This window comes from Arvicola amphibius, chromosome 7 (assembly GCF_903992535.2).
Source record: "Arvicola amphibius chromosome 7, mArvAmp1.2, whole genome shotgun sequence".
Taxonomy (NCBI): domain Eukaryota; kingdom Metazoa; phylum Chordata; class Mammalia; order Rodentia; family Cricetidae; genus Arvicola; species Arvicola amphibius.
In genome coordinates, this window is record NC_052053.1 from 77,061,070 (window position 1) to 77,085,296 (window position 24,227).

General features: G+C 48.2%; 1 protein-coding gene across 1 annotated transcript; it reads right to left on the bottom strand.

Annotated features, from left to right (window-relative positions):
* Window positions 1-9,257: 9,257 nt before the first annotated feature.
* Serpina4 (serpin family A member 4) lies at window positions 9,258-17,076 on the bottom strand. Its single transcript, XM_038336704.2, has 5 exons — window positions 16,919-17,076; window positions 13,416-14,068; window positions 12,061-12,337; window positions 10,273-10,432; window positions 9,258-9,665 (listed from the first exon to the last, which is right to left on the bottom strand). The coding sequence occupies exons 2-5, from the start codon at window positions 14,050-14,052 to the stop codon at window positions 9,468-9,470; spliced, it is 1,272 nt and encodes a 423-aa protein (XP_038192632.1). The 5' UTR covers window positions 14,053-14,068; window positions 16,919-17,076; the 3' UTR covers window positions 9,258-9,467.
* Between the last annotated feature and the right edge of the window lie 7,151 nt (window positions 17,077-24,227).

Consider the following 24,227-nt stretch of genomic DNA (forward strand, 5'->3'; position numbering starts at 1 on the left):
TCATGTCCTATTATAAAGTCTCATAGTAATCATATGACATTGTCTACTATAATGTCTTACAATAATAATCAGGGAATAAAGGACTCAACTGGACCTTTAGTTGTTAGCCACAGACCTGGACAAGAAGATCTACTGGATTTTTGCGAAAGATAAACAGCTATAGCATGGACACTCTTTTACATCTGGACTCACTGGTTATGCTAACCTTTCCTACATGTCACTTGGAGTCCTTCTGTTCAAGAGAATGGGAGACACTTCCAAACCACTTGTGTCAATTGTTCCCTCTCTGATTGTGTGGTTTCCCCCTTCACACTCACCCAAGATTTATTGTACAAAATGCAACCCCTTTATCATCCTTCAACATTCATTTGGTATTGTGATTGGAATGCTTATGTTGATGACCCTTTTGATTATTCTAGGAGACATCTGTTGGTTTAGGAAAATTAAGTCTCTTAGACATCCAGGCACAAGTTTGAAAAATAAGGAGGGAGTTGTTGATAGCCAGACTGATCCAAGGCATTCTCAGTGTCAGGTCCAAAAGAAACTCGGGGAAAATGGCTGGGTAGCTGTGGTGCCCATTACCACTCCAAAGTGCATGGTGGCTACCCTCTCCCCTCCTCTCTCTCCCTCTCTTGTTCCCCCCACCTCCACCCTCAAGGCCTGGTCTCATAGATTACGTTCAGTCTACTACTTTCTCTCCCTGCTCGGGACTCTTCCAGATGCCTCTGGCTGTGCGCACTCTCATATCTACAATAAAATAATAATAAATAAATAAAACCTTCTCCTCGACCTTGGAGCAACCATGTCTTCATTTCAATGTCTGGAACCCAAAAACCAGGAAGAGCATATATGAGTTTCCTTCCCAGGAGCCCAGCCTCTCTTAACTGAACCAAGTACTGACTGACTCAACCCCCTCTAAGGTACGTATGGATCATTTTTTCCGTCTTACTTCTTCTACTCACCAGACTGGACTTTAAATTCCAGAGTGCACCTCTTCAGCTGCTTCTTCCTGCCTCCTGCTCTAACCATTTGCCTCTCCTACCCTACTCAGTAAGTGTTCTCTCTGCCTCCTGGAGCCTGCTATGCCTCCTGGGCACTCACCACGCATCTTTGTATCTCTCAGGCTTTGGGTATCTTTCTACTAAGACACACATCCCTCTCCCTCTGTTGAAACCCTCCCTTTCCCCAAAGCCTCATCCTGTCCACCACTTCAGCTGTCTTCCCCGTGACCTGCTCTAACCACTTGTCTCTCTTCCTCTGCTGGGTAAATATCACCCTGGAGCTGCCTGCTTGGTCTCTGTTGGATTACTACAAAAGCCACACTGGTGTATCAGCAGACTCCTTCCACACTACTGGGCCCCTATCATGTAGAAATGGATACCTCTCCTCTGCAATTTGGGACATTTCTCTTTGACAAGTCTCTCAGTCTACTTGGGGACACCCCGGATTCCTTGCACCAACCTAAGCCTATAACCCTTTCTCTCCTCTTCCTCAGACTCAGAGATTTCCTTAACCCTCGTTGTGTTCCTGCAAACAGCTTGGCCTTGGGACAACTCAAAGGTGGAAGAATGGTACACTCAAGTTCAAGTTCGCTCACTTGGTGACAGCTTCTGTTACTGCATAAGCAAATGATCCCAAGTCTCTGCCAAGCTTTCTTTGATCTACCCTTTCCCAAAGACTTTTATCTCTAAGATTTTTCTGCCTTCCACTCTTGAAAAATCTTTCATCTTTATTTCTTTGCTCTCTGCTCTAAAAAATATTCTCTTATAAGTATTATGTAAACTTTATCTCAGAATATTTAAGTTTATTGGGTATGGTTAAAAATCTGTGAAATCTGTAACTGAAGGTTGATCATTTAAAATCTACACATAGGTCATCTTAATTTGTTACTGCATATTATGTGGCTCAACTCTTGTTTAGGAAAACAGATGTTTTTAAATAGCAACCATGTGGCCCACGGTCATCTTGGCTGATGACATCATCAATGTAGCTGGCAGCCATATTTACTAAGGTTTTTTTTTTTTTTTTTTTTAAAGAGTACACTCAGGGCAGTGGTGGTACATACCTTTAGTCCCAGCACTTGGGAGGCAGAGGCAGGTGGATCTCTGTGAGTTTGAAACCGGCCTGGTCTACAGAGCAAGTTCCATGACAGGCTCCAAAGCTATACAGATAAACCCTACCCCCCCCCCAACAAAAAATAGAGTACATGCCATGTAACTTAACCATTATCTTGATTCAAAAGACCACATGATATAGACCAAGTATGTCAGCACTCATGAAACCTAGGCCTCTCAAGTACTCTGCTTACCACTGCATCTTCTTCTCAGACTAAGGAAGCAGCAGCAGGTCTACAAAATATTTTTGATAGGGATGGAGTTTTGCATAATGACAAATTCCTAAGGTTATAAAGGTGTGCTCAGGTTAACAGAAACTGACTTAGAGAGGTATGTCTAACTACTTATGTCCTTGCTAATTGCTCAACACCAGGCTTCTAGAAAATTTTATATAAGGAATAACACATGCCTAATAAGGAAAGTATGCTTGATAAATAAGGTTTATAAATTCCTAAGGTCTACCCAGGTTAATGCACTGACTTGAAGAGATGTGTTCTCTTCATCTTTGCCAGCTTGGTTAAGCTTTAGCTATTTGGATAAACTGAGTCATACAAGAGGCTGTGGTGTTCTTTAAAGGTGAACTATGAAAGGATAAAGAGAAACAAAGTTCCCAGTCCCTCAATGAACTGTATTTATGGCTTAAAATTTTATTTTGATGCTATAGGATCTTCAATTAAATCTTCAACTCAAATCTTTAAGGCTCAAACTTAACATGGACAAAGCTGTAAAATCCTAATCTTATAAATGCTACTAACTTGCTGTGAACTGTTAAAAATATCAAGACACACAAGTTCATGGTCAGACACCTTATAAATGACCAAGTTCTTTAGTGTGCTCAGAACTATGCTCACAGTCATGCTGAGTACAAACATAACTCATTAGAGCAAGAAGGCTTATTTAACCTCCTTTATTTGTCTTCATGGTTATTGCTAAAATAAGTAATTAAAAGCAAGTAAAGTTTATTTAAAATCAGATATACTTAAAATTTGGCCTTGTTTTTTCTTTTTTTTCCCTCTAGAGCTGCTAGGTCTCCTGCTGAGAAAGCAGACACAGATATTTTACCTCCCTGCAGACTTCACTCTAGAAGAATGTGAAACTCACAAAGCAGGTTTCGAATGTGTGACCTTTCACTATTGCCTTATGTAAAGGAACTTGCTTGGTAATGACGGCTCTCGGTAATCAACCACCTATGTCTCGTGGCTGGATGGGAAGAAGAGGTTTGAAGTTTGTAAGTTGTGGGAGTCTAAGAAAGTGATTTCAGGTATGTAAACGCAAGTTATAAAGGTCTGGGATGTGAAAGCTTATGTTATGAGGTCTGTGAATGTGTGGTAAGATGTGCGCATGCAAGCTGTACCATCTAAGGAAATGCTTTAAGCCTTCAAAAAGTTCAGAGTTTTAATGTTAAGCAAATTTAAATTTCCTTTGGTTGTTTTCTAAGTACAGACTTAAAAGTGCTTCTCGTCGCTGGAAACATCTCTGTCTGACCTATAGATCTAGCCCTCTGGACAGAGGAAAGACTATTAATGCTTTTAACTAAAAAACTTTTTGGGGTCCCCAGGCTTTTGCTGTCACTCAAAGGTGTGGGTGTACTGCCTTTTCCATGACAATGGCAACGCTAATATAACTAAATTTTTTCATCTCTGTTGAAAACTTACACAATTCTTGCCAGCTTCGGGGAGTCATGACTTGGACCCACCTGTCACAGGTCAGATGGACTCCAGATAAGCTCCAACTGACCAAGAGCCTCAACTTCACCATTTACTGCCTATACCTGAGGGTAAGATCTCTCTCTCTCTCCTCTCTCTCTCTCTCTCTCTCTCTCTCTCTCTCTCTTTCTCTCTCCCTCTCTCTCTCTCTCTCTCTCTCTCTCTCTCTCTCTCTCTCTCTCTCTCTCTCTCTCTCTCTCTCTCCCTTCCCTGAGTCTTGGGATTCCTCCCCTCTCATCAACAAATAGGACCACAGGTCCTAAAGATTCAAGTGTACGGACAAGATAAAGATGCTCAGAGGCCCCAGTGTAAGGACAAAGGAACCTAGTTCTGTGTCCTTGCTCAGGAGCGAACTTGTCAAGGCCAATCTGGGGTTGAGGCATGGGCCTCAAAAGAATTAATGTTTCTGTTCCCGGGACTTGGCTTTTTCTCCCGAAGAAACTGGAGTTATCAATTTCAAGACTGCTGTGTGCTTGGTCTTAATGTTCTTGAGATATCCTGTGTTCCCCTTATGCAACATTGTTTGATTAGCTCCCCTCTGACTTAGCCCCACCTTATGATAGTTTTTGCTGGAAATAGTATGTAAGATACTGTGCTTCTTTCTTCTCTTTCTTTCTTTCTTTCTTTCTTCCTTTCTTTCTTTCTTTCTTTCTCTCTTTCTTTCTTTCGACAAGGTTTCTCTGTCCTGGAACTAGCTCTTATAGATCAGGCTGGCCTCGAACTCACAGAGATCCACCTGCCTCTGTCTCCTGAGTGCTGGGATTAAAGGTGTGTGCCACCACCACCCAGCTAAGATACTGTACTTCTTAAGAAGTTTGCTTGGCATAGGACAGAGCTTGTGCAAGACCTCCTGATCCCAAGCTACCTTATCTTCTCTGTCTTCTGTGTTCTGAACCTTGTCACTGAAGAACGAACTGCTGGTACAAGTCACTGCCCCAGCCTGCATTTTCTTGTCTTAGAAGGCTTCCAGACAACAGGCCAGCTGCAGGCAACATGGCTTAGGATGCAGGTTCTCGTTGGGTTGCCTGTCTCTGCTTTCCAAATCCATTTCCACCACCATTGCCAGGCTTTGGGGGCCCTCCGGAGGGCAAGCGTGCCAGGCTGGTGGAGACTGACATTGCAGAGGCATGGAACAGGACAGAGCAGAACACCATCCCTTTTCCAGGCTCAACTCCTTCCTTTTAAACTGCAGCCAGTTTCCCACAGTCTCGGAGAAGAGGGCTCTGAACCACTTCCCTCAGGCCTGTGTGCTTGCCAGATAACAAACCCACAAGTCTGATAATGGCTCCAATGAGAACATCTGGTGATGGCAGAGACACGGGGGCCATTGTGTCCGTCTCGTATATCCTAAGAACCCAGTCGAGGCCCAGGAGGCAGAAGAGAATGTTCCAGGTCAGGCGTCAGATCAGGACCTCAGTGTCCCTCCTGGTTCCTAACAAAGGCGCACCCAGGACTTCTGGGGCCTCGTGGGATTGTCTTTGTCTCTCTTGAGGTCAGGGTTTACTCACTGATTCTTTCCAACATGGTACAGAGTGCTGGCTCAGGCCTTATCACATTTCCAAGGTCCCTATGCAGGGGGCTTGTCGTTGCTTGAACAAGATGAAGCTGGTTGACCCAAATTGGTTCAGGTATGACTAAGAGGAAGTTGTCTCTATAGATATCAGCGCAGAAGGCCCCTGTATGCCTTCAGGATGATTCCCTGTCCCTCTCCATGACTCTAAGACTGAATTCTTCCCTCTTCTAGGTCAAAAGCTGATGTATCAACCCCAAGGGCATCAGTAACTTCATTTACTAATACATCCTTGCTGTAGATGTAATTAGTTAAAACAAGGTCATACTGGACCTGGGAGCTTATCTGATCCAACATGGCTGCTACCTCCACCCTCCCATCTGTGTGGTGTGTGTGTGTGTGTGTGTGTGTGTGTGTGTGTGTGTGTGTGTAGCATAAAACACGGTTCAGAAGCCATCTATTCTGCTCTTTTGAGACAGGGCCTCCCACTGGCTAGGAGCTCGCTAAGTAAGCTAGGCTGGCTGATCAGCAAGTCCCAGTGATCTACCTGTCTCTGCCTTCCTAGTGTTGACATTATAAGTATACATCACCACGGCCAGAGTTCAGATTTTGGGCCTCCCGAATGTAACAAGATATAGTAACTGGCTAGAATATTCCGCATGAAGTTTTTGATTTAGTTAACTTTTTTTCAGTGCTCCAAAGCAAAGAAAACCTGAGCAACTGAACTCAATATTTGTCTGATCCTGGGCCAAAGGTGATGCATACATAACTCAGTAAACTTCCATCCATTACCTTTTCATTCATTCATTCATTCATTCACTTTTCTGGCTGGGCTTGTGCTATACAGGTTACCTATGGCCAGGGGAGTTTTGGAAATTTGGGGACAGCAAGGTTCTGTCTGGAAGATGTTCCACCTGGTAGGCACTAGAGAAAGGTGGGGACAAAAGCGATGCTCAGGCTAGCTATGAACGATGACAGGAGGCCAGTCCGGCTAGAGGAGGGCTATGAACAACCTCAGGAGTGTATGGGCTCTCAGATAAGTGCCTTAAGAGAGGGGTTTGGAGATGAGACGCTAGTAGGAGTGGGCAATGAACACGACCTGTGGTTAAAATCACATGGCACACAGTACCAGAGAGGCAGCTAGCCTCAGACCAGAGAGGCCTTGACTGTTAACAGAGGAATTTGAACCTGTATTCAATAGGAAGCCACTGACTGTTTTAGAGGGAGAAAGAAACGAGCACAGCGTCAGCATGAGGACCAGTAACCAATCTCCTTGACTTGAGGGCGAGGCACCTTCACTTCTCCCCTTCACCACACCAGCATCTTACACATTCACACATCACTCTGGCAGGTTTGCTGCCATAAGGAAGCCTACACTGCCCCCAGCTCTCCTTCTACTCACTTGCCCGCCTGTGTCTGTGGGGTGGAGAGAGGCATCAGCCAGCCTAGGTCTAACTTTAGCTCCTACAGGATTGTTGAAAACCAGACAACTTGTCCTGAGCTCAGCCAAGCAATTCTGTGATCTGCAGGGCCTCTTGAGTTCTAAGCACTTATATGATTGCGGGTGTAACCTGGAAGAGGGGCAGCGAGCCCCAGAACTGTCAGCAATGGCCCCCTTTGAGACCCTCCTCTGTCAGTGTTCTCCTGAGGCTGACTTGGGTCCTATCCAAAGCTGTGCTTTGGAGGCCTGAGTCGGGAGCAGCCACCTTGGTCCTGCCCTTGCCACTTCCCTTAGCAACACTATGTTGTGAGCTGAGGGGTTATTTCTTGCTCTTTGTCTTGGTTTCCTGGAAACCAGCCTGTTCCTGGACTTGTGGCTTTGCAATCCCTTGTGTATCCCGAGTTTTGAATGGGTGTTAGTTGGAGGGAGCTCTATAATTTGCTCTCCTGGGCCACCAATGACCACTCTGTCTTTGTGATATTGTGCTTCTTGTATGCTACAGACAAGGGTCTGGGACCCTGGGTCCTGTTCTCCAGCCATAGGCTGAATTTTCAGAGCCCTCTCTAGGTGATCTGGACACCATGAAGTCCCTCAGAGTGGGTGTGGTCGGTGGCCCCCTAATCTGGAAGTCTGGAAAAATGCTTTGACTTGGCCAAATCCTGAATTTCCGCCCTGAACAAGCAGTAAGGAAAGGTTCTTCCTCAGTTTGACCAACAGAGAGAAAGGGGAGAGGTGTGGAGCTGCAGATCTAGAACCTTCTGGAAGCGCGGTCAGGAAAAGAACTGATAATAGGAAGGGAAGGGCCAAGAAAATGTCCTCAGGCTCAGACCCACCCTTGTACTGGGACGCTGTGTCCATGTCTGAACAGCAAGTATATCCAAAAGAGACTTACTTGGGATGCATAAGGGGAGTTGACCTGGGTGGGGACAAACTGAAGCTCAGAGGTGACACGAGCAGCACTGGGTGTCTGGGATGTGGGGCTCATGGGAAAAGTAACAGGGATGGTGGATGCATAGCCCCAATTTAAAGTTTCCCACACATAGGAAGTGTGATTCCATGAGGCAGAGGCAGATACCTAAACTTGTCCCACCTCATCGGTGAGGGTACTGAGGTCCAGAGAAGCAAAGCCAAAACCACAATTTGTGATGCTGACCATGCAATGGGAGTAAAATAAGCCTCCTAGCTTGTAGATAAAGTGTAAGCAGCTGGAGGCAAAGTATTATGGGATTCCCCACCCTGGACATAAAAGCAAGGAGTGATCTGGATCTAGAGAAGAACGGGTAAGGCTCCCTGTTGACTGAGATTCCCTCTTGACTGCACTGTTCTCAGCTCTCGCTGTTCAGGGACTCTGTTGACGTCAGTGTCAACAGAGTTGGATCTCAGCCTGGTGCTAGTCACCCTAGCCCCTGTGAGCCCCCAGGGTGTAGCCTAGAGAAGGCATCTGCTGGAAAACAGAGGTTTGCTGCAAACAGAACCAGTTCCTGCCAGCCTGTCTCCTCCACGGGTAGGGTTTTGTTCTCCCAGATTCTAGAAGCAACCCTCCTTGGAGAGCTTCCACTACTTCTGAAACGATCTGAGCTAGGTCAAGGGCAGAGGGGTATAATATATTACTCTCGCAGAGAAATTGAGCCCCTCCAAGAGGGAAGGGATTCTCTTGAAATCCTGGCCCACATCAGCAGCAGGGCCAATACATTAACAATGCTTCTCCTGGCTTTGGTTTCATGTTCCTGCAGCATGCTTCTGGCCACAGCTGTCTATGCTGGGAGTGGCGCTAATCATATCTCAGGCCACAGGCAGCATACCCCTCTGAGCCTTCCTGACTGGACTTTGTGGTAGGAACTGGAAGCGTCCCCATGGGCTAGGATTTGAACACATTTCCCAGCTGGCGGCACTGTTTTATGAGGCTTTGGGATGTCTAACAGTTGGGGGTTAACTTATCTAACTTGTCTGTTGAAGTGGGTCTCTGGGGGTGGGCTTTTGAAAATTGGATCCAACCCTTGGTCCTGGCCTCAGAACTCTGTCCATTTTCTGGCCCACCATGGTATGAGCAACCTCCTCCATCACCCCACCATCACCACAAGCTGAGGTTGTTGCCAGACTTTCCCTACCATCGTGGACAGAGCCCTCTGAAACAGCAAGCCAATCAAAATCGTTTCTTCAAGGATTAAATCAAGCTGCTTCTGGTAGGCATTGTCACAAAGAGGCAAAGGTAGCAAGAACACCGGGCCAGGGTCTAAGCGGCTCAGGTTGCTTCTGTTGGGGGTCTTCCGACCCAAGCTTTCTCAGTCCCTCTTCTGGAAAAGAAAAACTAACTGCACCCAATCAGCTGACTTCTCTTCTCTACATGCCTGGGCAGCTATATGGGACTTCAGCACCTCATATTTCATGATTGGGACCAGGTTTGCTAACAGGGTAAGGCCTGGAGGGACAGGCAAAGGCCATGTCTGTGCCTGCTACATGTGAGGTACCACACACACACCAGGGTCTCAGAGCTGTCATTTGGTTTAATGAGTCTGAGCCCCACCCCCAGCAGGGCCTCTCTTACTTCCCAGCTCATCTTACCCTGCCCTTTCTTGTACTCCTCTTTGGAGGCCAGGACCCTTCCCTGCCCTCAGTTATGGATGGAGAGCTGTTCATACCCAGCCCTCCCAAGCCACATCCTCCTGCTGGTGACAGATCAGCTAGTTCCGGGACAGCTATGCTGTGGGGTTGAACACCTTCCCCATGAAGAGGATGTTCTTGGTGCTGGTGGAATATATCACTGCGAAGAATGGCCGGTTGAATACAAGGACGCGTTTCTTGTGCTTGGCAGACAAAAACATGACAGAGCTACCAGTGGCTGCCGCAGCCTCCGTGCCAACTTCATTCACATCCAGGGTAGCCTTGTGGAAAACCTGAGAGAGAAATTACAGGCTTCACCTCCTCGTTTCAATGCACAGTAATCATAGATGTCAGTCCCGAGCCCCTCGCTGTGCCCATGTATGCATGTCACCTTCTAGGGGGTCAGTGGCATCATGGCCACTTTAGGGATAGGGATAATTAAATCAACAGTCAGGCAATGTCCCAAGGTAAGGAGCAAGGCAGAAATTCAGACTCCTCTCCTAGGGTATACCCATCAATATGTCTACTCCCCACATTAATCAGGGATCGCTGGCTCTCCTTTAAAAACACATGGATACAGGCTTCAGCCTCCTCCTTTTGCTGTTCCTATAGTGTATCTTTCACTCTCCGTTGCTCTGACACACCCAAGTGCCAGACCCCTGGCCTGACCCAGCAGCATCTGAGGGCATGGGCTGGCCCATTGTCATCTCATCTTCACACGGAGACCGTGACCAGCAACTGGTGTGCCCCTGTGCAAATGCTCATACCTGTGGAAGACTGAGCATGCTAAGGCTCCCAGAGACCATGTAGTATCAGGGAGGATCTCTATTGCCCACCACTTTCTCAGGGTTAGAAGTCTCCCACAGAGATCTATAGGGACGATGATGCTTTATTACTTACTTTGGATAGCTGCAATTTCGCCTCTTCGTTGATACGCGAGAAGTCAGCGCGCTGGGTGAACAGGTCCTGGAAACCCAGGTAGGGCAAAATCTCATCCAGTGAGTAGGAATTTGCAATGGAGAATTTGGGGAAGTGCAGTGAAAGCTTTCTGTAAAAGTTCCTGAAGGAGCACAGAGAGGAGGCATATTAGATTCTCTCTCTCTCTCTCTCTCTCTCTCTCTCTCTCTCTCTCTCTCTCTCTATATATATATATATATATATATATATATATATATATATATATATATCTCTATCTCTCTCTCTGTGTGTGAGTGTGTGTGTGGTGTGGTACAGGTGCACATGTGTGGCAAAGGACAAATTTCAGGTCACTGGAACAGGGTTTTCATCATCTTGGAACAATCAGGCTGACTAGTGTGCAAACCCCAGGAACCCCACCTGTCTCCCGGGATGACAGGCACCTGCCATCACGTGAGTTCTGCAATTCAGACTCAGGTTCTCCATTGTCTGAGCCACCTCTCCAGTTCAAGACATTAGATTTCTGAAGCAACTAGGCCCTGGTTGATGTGAACCTTTTTCAAAGGAAAATGACCCTACTCCACTTGAGTTTGGCTTTCAAAAGCACCCGTGAGTCAGGCAACACCTTAGCTAGGTGCCTATACTGCGATAGGCCACAGATGTCTACTTAGCTATCTAGGGGAATGAATTTTTGCTGAAATATAATTACACCATTTCATACACCCTCTTCCCCTTCTTTAGTTCCTCCACTTAGGGATTCTTATATGTATGTGATTTCAGGGCTGGCCACTTGGTATTGGACAACCAATTAAGGGGCTTTTCCTCAGGGGAAGACTGATTCCTTTTAGCGTTCCTGAGTTGCCTGTGGTTTATCTGAAGTCATTACTGCCTTTGGACACACACCTTTTCTAGAGGCTGTATTGTAGGGGGGGTACAGGTGTCCTGAGAGACAGGTACCAGTCCCTTCATGTGGCAGCCTGCCTTTGTCTCTTCACAGGTGGGTCACGCCTGCTCTGGACTGGCTGATTTCTATTGGTTGATTCCCTGTCTCAGCTGATGTGAATGAGGCCTCTGGCTAGTCTTTTTCTTCTGTACAACTAGAAACACTTCTCCCCAGGGCTTCACAGTGAGGAACAGCTGCCTTGCTTGAGGCAGCTGGGGGCCCAGCTGGTCTGAGCCCTCAGACGAAGAGAAAAATCACCTTTGTTTCACCTGAGTTTAGCCACCAGAAGCAACTCTGTGAGCATGCCCGATCAATGGGCCCTGGAAACCCAGGTCTAGCAAAATCTCATCAAATGCCTAGGAATTTGAAGTGCAGAGTTTGGGGAACTGTAGCAAAACCTCTCTGTAAAAGTCCTTAAAAGGGGAATGGGAAGTTCCTCTTCCTCCCTCCCTCTTCTCTCTCATTCTCTCTGTGCATGGAATCGGGTGGGTGGGTAGAATTTTCTTAACCCTTCTACATCAGCTCAGGCAGTTCCCATAGTCACTGTACAAGGACTGACCCTCAAAGGGAAAGTCACTCTACCCAAGACCCGTGCAACAGAAGAACTCACGGCGCCTACCTCTAGAATGGTTTCCTCCAATAAGACTGGGACCCTGTACTAGCCACCATGGGAGAGGTCACTGTCTAAGAAGCTTCAAGGGGAGTCTTGCAGCCAGGGCCAATGTCTTCACAGAGCAGCGCTCACTCCAGTTCCTGGCCACTGAGTTTTCATGAGAAGAGCCCATTTGCAGATGGCAAGCAGATTGAACAGCCTGTGACATCCTGATTACCTATTCTGAAGCAAGTGGTTCCACCTTGCCAGCATGCCTGGGGACAGCACGTGCTCCACCTCCTCCATCTTGCCCTTCTGAGGAAGGATGAAAAACGCCGTGGCACCATCGCCTTCGTATTCCATCCGCAGCACCGTGCAGGGCACACGCCTGTCATCCAGAAACCAGTGTTCCGTGTCATCCTGCAGCATCATGGGGACTTGCACGACCGTCTTCTCATCCACGTAGAAGTTGCTCACAGTGACTTTATGGAAAGGAAAAGGTTTCTTCCACAGACCTGGGGGCGTAAGGGAGACAGAGAAGCCGATCTTCCTTCAGGGAGTGCCACCTGTAGCCCAGAACCAGGGTAGAGCCACTGAAGACCCTGCCTCGCTGTTACTGTGCCTAATTCAAGCCACCTAGGAAGAATTATTGATCTCGGTCAGCAGCTTGATTCAATTGAGAATAGTCTTAAGAGTCGCTCTTAGCCTCAGTCACGAACCCCTTGACAAACCTCTATGTCTAAAAACATTTGCATTATGATTCACAACCATAGCAAAATTACAGTTATGAAGCGGCAGCAAAACTAATTTTATGTTTGGGGGTCACCACATGAGGAACCTTATTAAAGGGTCGCAGCATTAGGAACCGCTAGACTAAGGAGGTGGCACAGCAGTGAAGAGAACCGGTGGCTTTTCCAAAGGGCTGGGGTTTGATTCCCAACACCTACGTGGTGGCTCACAGCCAGATGCAACTCTGGCTCCAGGAGACCCGCTGCCTCCAACTTTGGTCAACACCTGTACTCACACGCACATTACCCATACACGAACATACAACTAAACAAAGAATAACAACAGAAAAAACAGACAGCAAAACGAATCTCTAAGAGAGCGTGATTTTTGAGTGGTCAATGTTGTGTGAGCATGCCACCTGTAACCCACAGGTGTGGAGACTGATTTGCCTGGCTTATTGTCTCGGAATGTTTACATTTTGTTCTCTGTGAATCCTGAACAGAGCCAGTTACACACTGAGATTTGGAGCCCCAGAGATCACGGATGACACAGCGGTGCCGCCACCAAGTCTCATGACCTGAGTGTGACCTTCAGGAAACACATACATGATGAAAGGAGAGAAGCCACTCCCACAAGTTGTCCTCTGACCTCCACATGTGTGCTGTGGCATGCACTCGTCCCTCGAGAATAAACATAAAAAAGCTGAGCTTGAAAAGTAGACTGAGCTCCAGTGAGCTCTGGAGGTCTTCAGAAGAAGAGAGGCCGTGGAAAGAGCTAGAGTTGCCTGGGGGCTGCAGCCCACCCTCGCCCACCTCCCATCAGGAGCATATGCTCAGCAGTGGACTGGCACCTTGTTGAGCTCACCTCGGAAGAAGATATAATTCACCAGAACCATCCTTACGTTGGGGCTCAGGTCGTTGATCAAATCTTTGATCTTCCCATGGGTTTTTTCCTTGACATAGTCGTTGATGAGCTGGATCGTAGCCTTCGTGTCTCCGAAGTTACCGAGTAAGACTTTGCTGTTATAGGAGGCTTCCGTGGTGCTGACAAACTCAGGGAGAGGCTGCAGGTCCTGGCTAAGGATCAGCGCATTGCCTACAGAGATGTCCATCTCAGGAGATGGACGACTTATCATGCGCTGCATGAGCCTGAAGCCTTCATGGATTTCAGGCTGTGACAGCTCGGTGAGGTTGAAGCCCAGGCCTTCAAGGATCTGGATCTGGGTGTCCCCACCAGCCCCTGTGGACAGCATGGCCAAGGCAACGGAGATGCTGAGTGGGGAGAAGAAAATGTTCTTCTCAGAGTTTTGGGCTGCGACCAGGTGGTAGAGACGGAATGCAAAGTTGGCATTGCCAGGGGCAATGATCTGGTAGCTGGAGATGTTCAACTGTGGGGACTCTGTATAGGTCTGGTTGGATGTGCTGTCGGACTCTTGGGCTGGCTGGCCGTGAGAAAGCAGCAGGTATCCAGCCAGAAGGAGCAGGCAGTGGGTGCGAAGCATACTGGATCTCTTGGGTCTGCAGAGAAAATGACACCCCACCACCAGGGACATTCCAGCAACAGACAGGACCCCTGCTGAGCTGACGGCAGCAGTCAGGGCCCCAGGGGTGGGGGGGTTCATTCACTAGGTAGAGAGTTTTAGGGGTTAGTTGTGGGGAGACAGCCATGAAAATTTAAATTGCTGTCTTTGTTTGCTTATTTCAAGTGAGATTCCTTAGGAAACCATCAAGGGACTGGTTCAAGCTAGTTGGAGCTGTCCAACCCTTCTTCTCCTGACCTAGAATTAACCTCACACTAGAGCTAAATTCTGTGATTTTTCAAATAAAATCTAAACATTCTCCTGTGAGGCGTCTTTGAACACACAACATGTGATCCCTTCTACATGTGATGACATGTCTTTCCAATACGAAGATGCCCAAATGTCTCCAGTGTGTTCTGGAGTTAGCCCCACTACTCCCGCTATTTCCTAATTAAACCCCTCTGTTCGCCTATTTCTCCGTGTTTATTGACTTTTCACACACTTGGGATAGAGGCTGACGCTCAGCTCTGTCAGAGGATGGCAGGGAATGCCAGCACCCTCCGCGTACACGTACGATGACATAGCTTTAGATTCGCAAAGCGCACGCCGATGCCCCCGTCTCATTTTATTTGCCACCTCTGTGAGCTTGCCTAGATTCAGGAGGAAAGGAAGGGTCCAAACCCGACTTGCATAGGTCCACGCAGAGCTGGACTCCCTCTCCCAGGCACTGTTCCCTCCTTTCTGTTTTTTCCCTGCGCCTTTGTCTCAGTCATCCAGGGAAAGGACAGGACGAGGAAGGTGTGAAAACCACCTTTGCCCCTCCCTGTGCTACCCAGTCTGCAGACCACTCTCCTTCGCTTCCTTGTGTTTTTCCCAAGTGGGAACAGGAAGGGCTGTCTCCCACCCATTGCTCCATCTGGAAGAGGAAAGCGATGTCAATGAAGGACTTGGCCTGTCGTTACAATGGTGAGACTGATTCCCTTCTTAAAATGGTCTTGACCTGACCAAGACAGGCTATTCAGCTTTCCACACTGAATCTATCCTTGTTCCACCCAATGGTCCTACTACTGCTAGGTTCTTGGCCACCTGTGAGCACCCTGCTCGTGTCTCTGGCCTTCTAAGCCCCCCCCCACTTCCCATGGCATAGGCTCAGTTTCTCTTTGGACCGCTCATACCCTACACAAAAGGATCCTTGTTCTTGTCTTCCTGTCTCTCCCTCAGACTAGGGCTGAGAAACTTCCCGCAAAGAACTAGATAGTGTCATCCATGGCCTTGCAAGCCAGTCTCTTTGGCAATGATTCACTCTGCCCTGGACACTGGGAAGCAACTGTGAGCAAGGCAAGCACATTTGGCAACACTTTATGCATGGACTCTGTGGTCTTGAATCAAATTAACCTGAGGGTGTCACAAAACATTATCTATTTTTCTTCTTTTTTTCTCATACTAGGAATTGATCTCTAGGCCTTGTGCATCCTAGGCAAATGTCATACCATTGAGTTTTAACTCTTGTATCCCTAGTCATTTTTTTCAACTTTAAGAAAAGATTTGTTTACTTTTATTTATGTATATGTGTGTGTGTGCCTACTTGAACATATGTGCACATAGGAGACCAAAGGGTGCTGGATCACCCAGAACTAGAGTTATAGGCAAACTGTCTGATGTGGGTGCTGGGAATGGAACCCAGGTCCTATGCATGAGCAGTGAATGCTCTTGACTGAGCCATCTGCCCAGCCTGCCCTCCTTGGTACAGTTTTTAGTGCAGTATGAGAACACAGGGTGACAGTTGTGGTAAAAGACCCACCTGGATTCCTACTTTTTGCCTTGAGATACCATCTCACTAAGAAGCCCAGGGCAGGCTTGAACTAACAACTCTCTAACACTAGAAGGCGTAGAAGATGGTGTCTGGCTTCAATCTCCTGAGTAACCGGGATTACAGGCTTGAGTCCCCACATTCAATGACATGGTTCAATGATAATTCTTGTATTCATTTTTAACTTCTATTTCCAAACTAGAACTTTCGTATTGGCATTCTGCATCTTGGGTTCTTCGCTTGCAGAGTGGGCCACATTTGAATCTTGAAACTGTATTTTGCTGACCTTGGACACAACGGCAGCTGTAGCTCTCTCTGCCTGGCTTGTGTCATGGGAGGGAGGATTCAACAACACATCTAGCTTCCTAGACTCTCCCTTCCTTACAAAGTTTCTTTTTTTTATACAAGAAAGTATTTAATTGGAACTTTCTTACAATTTCAGAGGTTTATTCCATTATCAGCATGCCGGGAGCATGGCACAGAGGGAGACATGATAGTTGACAGTTCTACATCTATCTCTGCATACAGCAGGAGGAGATGTGGAACATAGCCTGGGCATTTGAGACTTCAAACCCAGCCACCTGCCCTCACTGACACTCTCTCCAACAATGCCCATACCTCTTAATCTCTCTCAATGATCTCCTCTTAAGCCCAGCCCCAGGAACGTGTACTTTTCTGTGGCTTTAAGTGAATTACCCAGAATGCCCTCTGGTATGTCAACATCCCCTGCCCTGGGAGCTTCGGAAGACCAAGATTTGGCTGATATTGCCCTGGGGTAGCTATGCGGAAGTTCTAGGGGCTTGAGTGCCAGCGGCCTAGTGGGGGAGCAGGGGCACTGAACACAGGTACACCAGGGTTTGTATCTAGTCTCAGCATTTCTAACATGTAGGGAGGGTGACCAGCTGTCCAGTTGGCCCCAGACATCCCTGGCTTTAGCTCTGAGGTTCTATGACCTAAAAAGAGCTTCTGGTCTTAGGCAGACCAGGATGGCAAGTCACCCTCTTTTTACATTGTTCCCCTTATCGCTGGGTTACTCACGACACAGTCCGTCCTAGAGTGGCTCTGGGTGGCTCTCTGAGCTGCAGAGTGGCTTGTGGCACTTGGGAAAATAAAGCCTTCTGCTCCTCACTTGCGGTCTCCAGATCAACTAATGATTAACGAACAGGACCATGGGTACAACACAAATTACTCACAGGAAGTGAGCCAGCCTCCCCCAGGACAACACCCCTCTACCCTCCCAGGGGACTCTGGGATGGTTTGCTTCTTCGTATTTGTGTGATGGGTTTTCCTAGGAAAGACCATGAGAGAATGTGCTTTGTGAATGTAAATGTAACCTTTTCTGGGCTTCAGTTGGCTAACTCCTGCCCCAAAGTAAAGGATCACACTAGAACAAGCACAGCAAACACTGGTGTCCTCACGAGCCAAGTGTCACTGTGAGGAATGGCGGCACTGTCACTGCAGAGAGAGCTAGTTCTCACAGGCCAGATGCCATCAAATGAGGGTAAGAGACTGCCCAGCGCCTCCAGCTTTCAGCTCTAGAATGTAATTTCTGAGACTGGAACCCCTGAGAGGTCACATGTGGGACCCTAAGGCTAGCACGTCTAGTATGGAGATGAGATTAGCAGTAAAGGGGGTAGGTCGTAGGTCAACTGTAGGTCTGGACCAGCGAGGGTCCAGCACTTGAGCACCAGGACAAGGCAAGAAGTGCGTCAGACTGAGGTATTCCCATTGCTCACCTCTCCACTCCCCCAAGAAGGGCTTTTCTTTTCAGACATCAGGGGATACCAGATACCAGTCAGGCCCCACCACTTGCCCCAAAACTAGAGCCATGTCTTTTCTGGAACCTGTCACTTCTCTCTCTCTTAGGACACACAGTATGTCCCCACTGTGAGCATGTACTGGCTGCCCTTTGGCTCCTGATGCCTGCCCCTGGCATGTTCGGACAGAGATCGGGGTTTGGAGGGGCAACGAGCCATGAAGGAGCTCCCAATCTGAGCCTGATAACTGTCCAGTCAGCTCATAGGAAACACTCGGGGGTCAGTTCAACTCAACCTTGGCTGTGGGTGACTCTTGCAACCTCGGGTGAACCTAAAACTTGTCCTGGGACTTTGAGTTTCTGAAAAGGGAGATTTGAGAAATGGGAAGTTCACCCGGCCCTCTGCTCTTCTTAGTTTTAAATTGATTTATTGATTGATTGATTGATTTCCTGGGGGGCTCAGAGAACAACACCGTGGAGTCAGTTATCTCTCCACGTTTATGAGGGTTCCAGGGATCAAACTCCAGGGTCTCCAGGCTTGCGCAGCAAGCGCCTCTACATACTGAGGCCTCTCATGAGCCCCTTTGCTCTTCTGACAATGCCAGAGCCTCATCTCACCAAATACCTCTTCCTACAGATAGAGATAGAAGTTGCCAAGTCTGGAAACAGGGAGGAGAGAGCCCTGGCCACACCACAAAGGGCCCATCCTCTCCAAGCCGAGCCTTCCCTGCAGAGTCCAGGAAGAGAAGCCCTGTGCAACAGCCTGCATTTTGGCACCTGAAAATTCTCAGTATTGAGGGGCGGGAAGTTCTGCGTTCTACTCAACAGCAAGTTGAGCAAGCACTGTCCTGAAATCGACCCCTGCCCCATGCTATGCAGGCACACAGCCATGGAGTCAGATCTCAGGCTCTGGAGCAGTAAGGCTCTCTGAAGTAGGTCCTGAGGAAGAAGCATAGAACCTTGCAGAAAGGAATGAACTGCCAAACACAAGAAGAGCAGAGGGATGGGAAGGCAATGAGAGTTCAGTGACTCTGGTCTTGCCAATAGTGGCCTCATGTGGCTGCTCTCCCCTATAGACAAGTATAGCTGGTGCTCCATGCTGAAGGGAGAGCACAGCTGGGACACACGGAAATTCAGTAGCTAGACAACTAGATCAGGCCTCTGAGGGAGGCTAGAGAGACAAGAGAAGACACAGCCACAGTTCCACTAGAAGCCACAGCTCAGCCACAGCTCCTGTTGTCACGGAAACCTTCTGGGGGGAAATAAAACAGCCATAGACCCTCTTCTTCACACTGCAGTGAGGAGACACTGGAGAGAGACAGTCCAGGCTAGGAGAGGAGAAAGCAGGTTGCCAGCCTGCCACGGGTGTATGAGTGGGAAGCCAGGGAACAGAGAAGCTGGGCATTCCATGTCATCCAGAATAATGGGCCTTACCTCAGAGGTGGCTGGGTCAGATGTGTCTGAAGGTACTTTGAACATATTAGGTTTAAAAGGCAAACAAACAACCCCAAAGAATGACAGTGTGGCTCAAAAGGCAGACTCCATGGGTAGCCACAGGGACTGCAGCAGTGTGGCTCATACAGCAGGCTCCATGGCTCCATAGGAAGCAGCAGGGACTACAGCAGTGTGGCTCATACAGAAGGCTCCGTGGCTCTGTGGCTCCGTGGGTAGCAGTAGGGACTATAGCAGTGTGGCTCATACAGCAGGCTCCGTGGCTCCATGGGTAGCAGTAGGGACTGCAACCTTTGTGGAAGGCAAAAAAGTTTTCTCAACCAAGCAGGATGGAACTACCTGATACCCTCACAGATCTTGTCAGACCAGTCCTACCTAGCACAAGGGGTCCTGGCAGCCTGGAGAGTGGCCTTCTTTAGCAAGACTCATTGGAAGGGACTTGAACAGGAAGCCTGGCAGTGCGAAGATGGATGCTCCACAGCCTCTAAATCTGAGAGCCTGGCTCAGAAGACTCATGGGAAGTTGTCAGGAGGCGGGGGGGGGTGGGGTTCAAAGGCACATTTGCCATGGATCTCTCTCTCCCTCCCCCTCTCCCCCTCTCTCTCTCTCTCTCTCTCTCTCTCTCTCTCTCTCTCTGTCTCTCTCCCTCTATCCCTCCCTTTCTCCCTCTCTCTCCCTCCCTGAAAGCATCTTTTGACAATTGGAAAGAGACCCTCAAGATCAGGCCTGTTGACATGACATTATCTCCTAGAAGGAGCAGTGGGAGGGTCGTTAGAGCCTTGCTTGAGATCCTGGCCACTCTATCTGCATTTCCAGTCAGTTGTAGGCGTCTACTCTTGCTGCATGGGGCTTCGTGGTCTCCCACAGCATTAGAGTGCACAGTCATTGAAAGACAACTGAATGCTGCATTCCATCTGTGCAGCTGTGGGGAAATTGTCCATGCCTATGGCTACTTTACATCTCAAAGAAAGAGTCCCCAGACATCACAGAACCAGGTCACTACAATGGCAATAACGTGATCACAGGAACTTGTGGAAAACCTCCTTGTCTGCTTCCTGGGGAGTCTGATCTTAGGTTGTCACTGCCCAGAATATGGCAAGTGCCAAGGCTGTGTTCCCAGGAGGCAAAGTGGGCAGCAAATTTTTATGGGAAGTATGGATGTGATACTCCTGGGTTGGACAGAAAAGCTTTCGGTGTGCCTGTCCCTTGCATGCTTGTTTATTTGTTTAGAAACTGCAAGTTCACCTGGCAGATGGACGTCATTCAACAGCACACGTGGACAAATGATGTCAGAGGAGGAGGGAGAGGCCTGGAGCCAGGCACTTACATCAGTTCTTAGCGGTCACCCGCACACAGCAGGTGCTACTGACCCTGCATGCTGAGCAGACAAAGGCTCCATTACTCTCCTGGAAACCCTGTTCTCCTGGCCATGGGACTCCACTCTGGCTGGAAGATATGGATGATATTCTGCTGTAGTGTGTCACCCAAAGATGACTCCAGAAGCAACCCCCGTTCTTCAAGGAAGTCAGAAATTCAGATGTTTAAAAATTTAGCCATTCCAGTTCCTAATCATGGGCCCCAAATTTCAACGGCTTACCCGCTGCATATACCAGACAGCACCGGTTTGAATGGGTTTGGCTAGGAGAACATGAAGTTCTTCTCTCTCAGATCTATACTCTGTGGGGGTGGGGGGAATTCAGATAAAATCAGAGAGGATCAAAGCGGCTACTTACAAAGGGGGAAGGAAGCTGGTGGACTTACCCTATCTAAATTCAAGACACACTCAGGGATACATCCAACAGCCACATGGGAAACCCCAGGGTGGGGGAGGGGAGGGCTGAGTACACAGAGGGCACATCAGCAAGCTACAAGGCACAGCAGCACTGGTTGCTTCTAGGTGTCCATCCCAGAGACCATGGGGAAAAAAAACCTCATTTTCACTATGCATGTGGGAAATGGATGTCCTGTCCCTGAGAGTCATCGGCCCTCCCTCCACTGAGATCACTATGTGTGATGATCTCCAAGCAGGATCACACCAGGTCCCAAGCCTGCCTTCTTCCCTGACTTGACCCTTGTACTGAGCGCACACGCGAACCTCACATTCTTATATTTCCATCCATTTGCAGGGCCGTCCTCCAGATACCAATCTGCATGAGGACTGCAGACCACAAACTGAGAGAGGGTGGCATCCAGCAGATGGCAGCAGCGCGCTTCTGAGGTCTCTGCAGAAACCCTGTCTTTCCTGACTTAATCTCAAAATCTCAGGAAGCTGCTGCGGCTGAGTGGGGCCTCAGAGCCACAGGCAAGCAGCATTCAAGGTGACTTTTGTCGCCTGAGGACTCTTCTGGCTTCTACAGCTGAGGAGAGACTTAACAGGTATCTATCTCATAAGGAGACACTGGTGACACTGTTGAAAGCCCTGGAATGCAGAAGATAGTTATCACTTATGGTAAAAAATGATCCAACTCAAAAGCTGGCTTAGCTAGGGCTGGGAAATCTGTGTGCACAGGTAGGTAAACTGAGGACACAAAGGGCAGCTTTACTGTGTGCTGTTTCCCAGGATGGCCACATGGTATGACTGCAGGTGTGGAGCCCAGCTTAGCCTCCTGCCACAGGCTGCCATTCACTGCAGTCCTACTGTGTGGCGGCCACAGGGTCTGAGAAAAGCAAGGCAGAGGGATGGCCTGGGCTGAAAGAGAAACAGGAATCTGGACCAGAGAGATAGAACAAAGCAGGGCCAATGGCCGGTGCCTAGTAGCAAGGTGTGCGACGTCTCTCTCCACTCCCTTTGCCCCTCACCCCATAGGAGGCTCTGAGGTACCAGGGTGCATGCAATCTTTATATCCATAAAGGTCCTCACACGGCTCCGATGAGTCCATCAAGGGCTCAGATGTAGCTGACAGCACTCTGAGAATTGGTCATATTATAAAGTCTTAAATATGTCACAGATCTCCCCAGGAAGACACTCATATTTAGTTCTGTAAACCTGGTAGAGGACCTATGGATGGCTGGGGAAGTCATGGTCCCTAGAGGGGACCCTGCTACCATTGTGTTGTTTAAAGGTCATATTGCCAAACCGCCCTCCAGACACTATGTTTATGGCCACAGATTAGTGCAGGGCACCATCTTCATCCGAGAAGTCTCGCCACATCAGGGAGCAGTTGATGCAGAAACATAAATGATGCTGGACACTTGGTCCTAACTAGGACCTCCATCGCCCCCTCCCAGGCTCAGAGAACAGTGAGGAAGAGAGGTGTAAAGAATTTAAGAGCTCAAAGATAGGGAGACAGGCAGCAAAAAGATGTGTTCCTGGTGTGGTGTGGCCATCACACTCATGTCTGTACAAGACCTGCATATGTTTGGGCCCCTCATCATCTTACCACGGATAGGGAAGGAGCCCATGAGGCTTGGACTATTGGCAACTGATAGTTCTCAGGAGGCAGGGTATCATTTTCTTCAGTGATGTACCTAGTGATTTTGCCTTGCTTCCAGCAAAGACCTCTCCTCATATTCAGCAAGAAACTCTCAGTAAGCCAGTTATGCTGGTGCATGCCTTTAATCCCAGTACTCGGGAGGCAGAGGCAGGTGGATCTCTGGGTTCAACCCAGCCTGGTCAACAAAGGTAGTTTCAGGATAGCCAGGGCTACACAGAGAAACCCTGTCTCAAGAAACCAAAAAGAAAAAAAATGAAAATAATAAAAATAAAAGAAACTCAAGTTCAACTCAGGTCATTACATCACACAGAAGAAGACATGGAAGTATGGAGGAGGGACCCATTGAGAAGAGGTCTATCCAGAGAGGGAAAGGAATGAAGAGGGAACAGGGCGTGAAAAAGACTGCGATTCATTATGTAAATCCATGAAACCTTCAAACAATTAAAATAAATAAATAAGCACATGTATCAATGGTATTGCTAATTCAGGGGTCTCAAGCTAATGCCCCCCATTCCCTTTGGCACAGTTTCTTTTCTTGTCAAGATCATATAACGGGCCTCAGAGGCTGGGACCAGGGCTTGCTTCTTATAGACAAAGGAAGAGATGAAGGAGGGTGGTGGGGACACTCAGCTGGCAGGTGGTGACCCTGGAGGAGCGTGAGCTGCTTCCCACCCCAAAGCCTGGGCTCTGAATCCCAGCCCCACTTTCCCGAGGAAGGAATGGGGTAGCATGGACTGCTTGCTGCTCAAGTGACACAAAGCCCTTGGGTGACAATGGCACACTCACCTCCCCAGTACTGCCCAGGGTCACCAATTCCACCATGTTTACTCCCAGAGATGGTGAAAGAGTCGACAGAAATACACTTGCCCCAGAACACGGCCTTGCATAGATTGACCCTGTGACTGCCCCTCCTCACCCCACTCCCAGTCAAGGGTCTAAACCAAGTTGGCCCTTTTCTGGGGTTCCATTTTTGTAGCTTCACAGTATGCCCCTACCTCATCTCTTTCTTGTCCTGGACTGTAGTCAGACTTTCCTCTGGGCCACCAGCTCACAAATAATGACACAAAGACTTATTGTTTATGAAAGCTCAGCCTATAGCTCAGGCTTGTTCCTAACTAGCTCTTATAACTTAATTTAACCCATTTGTAATCAACGACGTTCTATCACGTGGTGTTACTTCTCTTCCATCTTGTGCTTCCTGTTTCCTTTCCATGACTCTTAGCTTCCTTCTCCTGTGTACCTAAATTCCTCCCCCTCTTTCTTCCTCTCCCTGGAAATCCCACCTTAAGTCCTTCCTAGCTATTGGCCACTCAGCTTTCATTACACCAATCACAGCAACACATCCTCACTCAGTGTACAGAGATCCACAACACTGGACCACAGGTTCCTAGAGAGTGGAAGGTCTTGTGTATAGGTGTGTGTACATGTGCCTGTGTACATGCGCATGTGAGTGTACACATATGTGGCTTTTCTTCAGCCAGCAGGATTGCTCTGGACAACTTGGCTGAACCAGACTGGTTCAGCTCTTGCTCACCTGAAGACAACCACAGCTGCATTCAGAGTCCTGACTGGCTGTTTTGATGGCTGCTTGGAGCTCTCACTACTCTGGGGTTGACTAGTAATTCCTGCCATAGGTATAGAATGGAGGACGGGAAATTCAGGTGCTTTTCAGATCCTCAAATAGTCAGAATACTGGAAGGAAAAA

Coding starts and splice junctions, on each gene's coding strand:
- Serpina4 (XM_038336704.2), bottom strand. CDS start 14,052: ATGCTTCGCACCCACTGCCTGCTCCTTCTGGCTGGATACCTGCTGCTT. Junction 10,433..12,060: donor AACCACTTGCTTCAGAATAG/GTAATCAGGATG, acceptor GTGCTCCTTCAG/GAACTTTTACAGAAAGCTTT. Junction 9,666..10,272: donor CGAAATTGCAGCTATCCAAA/GTAAGTAATAAA, acceptor TTTCTCTCTCAG/GTTTTCCACAAGGCTACCCT.